Source organism: Antrostomus carolinensis, unplaced genomic scaffold, assembly GCF_000700745.2.
Source record: "Antrostomus carolinensis isolate BGI_N321 unplaced genomic scaffold, ASM70074v2 scaffold40210, whole genome shotgun sequence".
NCBI lineage: Eukaryota > Metazoa > Chordata > Aves > Caprimulgiformes > Caprimulgidae > Antrostomus > Antrostomus carolinensis.
Window position 1 is genome coordinate 2242 of NW_010288503.1, and position 4663 is coordinate 6904.

The following is a 4663-nucleotide window of genomic DNA, read 5'->3' on the forward strand; positions in this document are numbered from 1 at the left end:
AGACAGTTAGGCCACTCGAGAGTTGGTTTCTTCCGATGTGTAACTAAATATCCCTTTGGTATACCTGGGGGTCCCCTAGAGCTAAAAAATAAGGTTGTGCTTAAAGAAATGCAAAGCTCTGACTCCTGCTTTTGGAGGCTGGGTTGTAAGACTCTTAAGGCTTCAGAGACACTTTCCTTGCTGATGGTTTGAACTGACCATTACATCAGAAACATCATTTAGATAAGATGCAACAACAGCACCTCAGCGTTTGTTACTGAGTTGCAGCTTACCCTGCACTGCAGTTGCTGATCCCAGCCCCTTTCTCTTGGGCAAACTGCAGCGTAATGAATTCATGTCTCTTTAAGTTTAGATTTGAGTATCTACCAAACATAAAAAAGCCGTCAAAACTTACGCATCGTGCTTGTTTGTTATGACCTCTGTGCAAGGAAGTTGTGGGTAAGATTGCTATTTAGGGGACCAACTCCATGTGATTGTGTAACTTGCCTTGAAGTAATGATTTTTTTGTTGTTGTTGCTTTAATATTTTTCTTTCTTTACTTACTAGAAAAAAGTGGATCCGTTTGCAAGCAACGTTCTCCTTCCCTATCGCTTTACAGATGAAACAAATAAGGTCTTGGTGTTCACAGAGGTGGGTCAGCCCGAGTTGCTTGCTCTGTATGTTTTATGTATCTAGCATGCTCTTGCAACACAGCTGATTCCCATGCAAGTACTATCTATACTTTTTATTGAGAAGACTCTGCGAATGCTTTACAGAACTCTTTAAGTCTGCCTAGGATTCATCTTCAGCAGGGTCTTAATGTATTAAAGAGCATCTTAGAGGATTTCCTTCATTTGATAAGTTAACCTATACGTAGATTATTCTACCAGTGTACTCGGGGAGTAAACATCTGCGTAGATGTGACTAAGGAAGCTTCTTTCTTCACTCAAATTCACGTGGGGTAAGAAAATCCAATGGCTTGTGAAAGTGTACATGTGAAAAAAGATTGTGCAACTGAAACACTTGCTAGTGCTTTTGGATGGAAGCGTGGAGTTAATCAGTTTATTCTTGTGAGGAAAAGTTGATTCTGGCTTTGAGTCATAAGTATCTGCTTGTATCAAAAGCTTGAGCCCAAGTTTTTATGAAACTGTTGCCATGAAGGTTAATTTCTAAATGCCCATTGGAGCCAAAGTTTAATAGCACTTTCAGAAGCTCAATAGCCTTATTTTACAGTGGTGTTTAGTAGCATGTTCTGTGCTTTTCTTTAAGCTTAGAGTAAGGTGTTGGCTCTATCCAGTGGATGGTTCATCAGAGTTTCCAGGGAGTGGAGGTGAGAGAGAAAATGGCTTTTAATAGAGCTCCTCAGCCAATGGGATGGACTTTTCTCCTTTTTCTGCAGTAGAATTCAGCTAAAGACTTGACTGTTACTTCTTAGTGGGACCTGGAGTGGAGTTGCTGTTCCTGTATTAAATCAGCAGCATTAGATATTTTTTGTCTTGGATTGTCTTAAATAATTCTTACCTTTTGAGCCTCTTAAATAGTCTGTAAATAATCTGGTTTTATAGCTGGCTGTCCAAGATAAATCCCCTATCCAGTGCTGTTGATACAGACTGATCAGTAATACAGATGTTACTAATTTTTATTTTTTTTTCTCTCAACAGAATGAGCAAGAAGCTGAAATAGCTCGAGAGAATGGAGCTGCTGTTGTAGGAGGAGTTGAATTAATCAAATGGGTATTTTTTAATTTTTTTTTTTTTAAGACTTATGTAAATATCTCAATTTCAGCAGTGACTGAGGCAGAGAGAGCAAGAAACCTCCTGTCCAGTAAACTCTAGCTTGAAATTAGCAGTAAATATAAAGAGGGAGAGATGGCTTTCTGTGCTTAAACGGGCTTGTAGGTCAACTTGTGTCCTGAGATAATTTATTGCATTCCTAAATATATTTAATTATTTTAATTGCAGATTTTGGAAGATGAAATCCAAGTGGACTTCTATGTGGCTGTTCCTGCAATAATACCTAAGCTGATACCATTAAGGAACAAACTAAAGCGGAAATACCCAAGCACAAAAAGACGTAAGAAGCCATTCTTTCTTACCAGTCTCAAGCCCTGAACGAGATAAAACTCTAGAGGTGACACTGAAACTTTTTTGATGAGGATGTATAATGAAGTTGAGTTTTTTGGGCTGTATGTGACTGAACCAGTTGTTTTGTCCTAGGTAAGAGTTATTTTAGGAATCAAGAACTGTGCTTTTCTCCTGCAACAGGCAAATGTGGGATTAGAATCGAGACGAGTTTGCCTGCTAGTTGCCCTTATGCTTGTTAGTCCTGATGAATCGTAATAGTGTTGTGAAGTTACTCAAGAAAACAGAAATCACTTGAAAAAAAACATATTCTCTGAGATAGTTGTGCTGTCTGACCGTTGTGCAGTTGTTGGGATCCCAGCTTCAGGACTGCTACTGCTCCTTCTACCTGCTCATTGCTACTCAGCAACAGAGTTAATGATGCTTTTCTTTAGTACAGCCTCCTCCCTTATTGGTGCAGTCTCTCCTTTTTCATCATGCTCAAGACATTTCTTCTTCAGGTTAGGTTTTCACAGCAGCAAACATCAGTCTCTTAATACTTTTGTCCTTCCTTATTGACTTATTTTATTTTAGCTTTGTGTCAAGGGTCCATTTCATAGATGGGGGCGGGGAGAAAGGCTGTTTTTCAAATATAGAGCCCGTGCCAGCGGTGTGAAACACTGAGTCTTGAACCATATTTCTTACTTCCCTAATGTTTTACAAGCTACAAGACATGTTTTTTTTAAGACTTATGTAAATATCTTCATTCCAGCAGTGACTGAGGCAGAGAGAGCAAGAAACCTCATGTCCAATAAGCTCTAGCTTGAAGTTAGCAGTAAGTATAAAGAGGGAGAGATGGCTTTGTGTGCTTAAACAGGCTTGTAGGTCAACTTGTGTCCTAAACATTTGAGACAAACCTATTAACCTGTCCCAAAACGTTGCAACAGAGAATACTCCACATACTTTTTGGAACAAATTAAAGCTATATTATGCCATTTTAAACTGACTTTAGTTTGTAGCTTTATCCAGAGTCAGTTTCTCTTGGAGCCATCAAAAGATATGCGTGGGAGAATTAATACTTATATTTGAAGCAATTGAGTGATGGTGTAAATCTGTCAAATGAGAAGTGATTGTCTTGACTTGTGGGAATGGCTGGATTAGGACAGCCTGTTCCAGGTAGGGTGTAACCTTGCTATTACATAGTCACAGACTTCATTTTCAAGGAAGACTCGGAGCTTGTTCTGAGTAGGTTTTGATCTTTCAAGCTACTTCAATTGCATTAGGTAATAAAGCTTTGGTTTATGTGTACATAAACAGGTTCTGTATTTGAAGTGAAGCCTTTGTTACGTTTCCTGCTGTATTAGCTATTCATGTCTAGCAGATTAACGAGGAAATACAGAAATTATTTATATGCCATATCTGAGTACACCGTTGCCTTGTCCATGAAACTGCATTCTTGATTGGAGTTTAACTGCTTTAATTGAAAGATTGAATTCTCTCTTTAGTAATACCACATTTAGCCACACTAATAAGCATTACTCAGACAACTTTTTTGCTCCCTTTTTTTTTAATTAGATTCCCTGGGACATGATATTCCCAAAATGCTGCAACTCTTCAGAGAAGGTCTTGAGTACGTGGTAGAAGATGAGCGCGTAATCAAGACAAGAATAGCAAGAGTAAGTTGTATATAGAGTTCTTAAGCTTTCTGTACTGAGCAGAACTGAAGTTAGTATTAAAAGTGGCAGGGGGGGGAAAAACAGTTTATAATCTGTGTGTTCCTAAGATTTTTAACCATGTTCTTTAACTGGCCTGTGAAGTAAATAGAACTCTTACTCTTTGTTGCGTGACGCCTTCAGCTGATGTGAGCCCTGTGTGTTGTTAATGTGTGGTCATAGAAGATGGCTCCACTAAAACTGAGAGCAAGGCATACCTCATAATAAAAAGTGTAGGATGCTAAGAATGGAATCTGGATTTGCTACTAGATTGCCAAGGAATCATAATAATGAACAAAACAGGATGAAAAAGGTACTATTCCTAGTAATCACCTTGTAAGCTGACATCTTAACATAGGCTTCCGATTCCTCCTGCCTTCCCCGGCACTCTTCTGTGAGTAACGTAAAACTTACTTGATATTTTGTTTTTTTTAAGTAAATAAACTATAGGTTGTAAGTCCGTGGTCAGTATGTGCAGCTGGATCAAAAACTGTTTGCTTAGACCCAACCTTTTGTTTAATTTTGATAACTGTAGTCCTGGACTGGAGCTAAAAACACGAACAGTTTGCATTACTCCTGAAATATAAAATTAATTTGTGCTTTGCTGTCATATAAGAAATTGGGGTATGGAAGAGTATCTTTTCTCTCTCTCTCTCTTTTTTTAAGGCCTTTAATATGTTTTCCTTAATAGTTTTTTAATTTATTTTCCCTGCTGCAAACGATGTAGCTTGTTTTCATTTTGTGTCTTTGTAATCCTGCCGGATACTTAGTGTTCCTGTAACTGAGAGGGGTACAGAAAGGCAGCGTACAGGATATCTGACCCCTGAAGCTTTGTCTGGTGGTGTGAGAGAGACACAGGTTTATTAATTCTGGCTAACTGCTCTGAGTTGTGCACGTGGATTTAAAGGGTGT

General features: G+C 38.6%; 1 protein-coding gene across 1 annotated transcript in view; it reads left to right on the forward strand.

Annotated features, from left to right (window-relative positions):
• Positions 1-3715, forward strand: part of MRPL1 (mitochondrial ribosomal protein L1) — a gene marked incomplete at both ends in the record, with an annotated part of 5953 nt that extends 2238 nt beyond the window's left edge. Inside the window, 4 exons of the mRNA XM_010166927.2 lie at positions 547-630; positions 1641-1712; positions 1941-2052; positions 3615-3715. Of these exons, the coding sequence (XP_010165229.2) occupies positions 547-630; positions 1641-1712; positions 1941-2052; positions 3615-3715 (369 nt within the window). The remainder of the gene's footprint in view (positions 1-546; positions 631-1640; positions 1713-1940; positions 2053-3614) is intronic.
• Between the last annotated feature and the right edge of the window lie 948 nt (positions 3716-4663).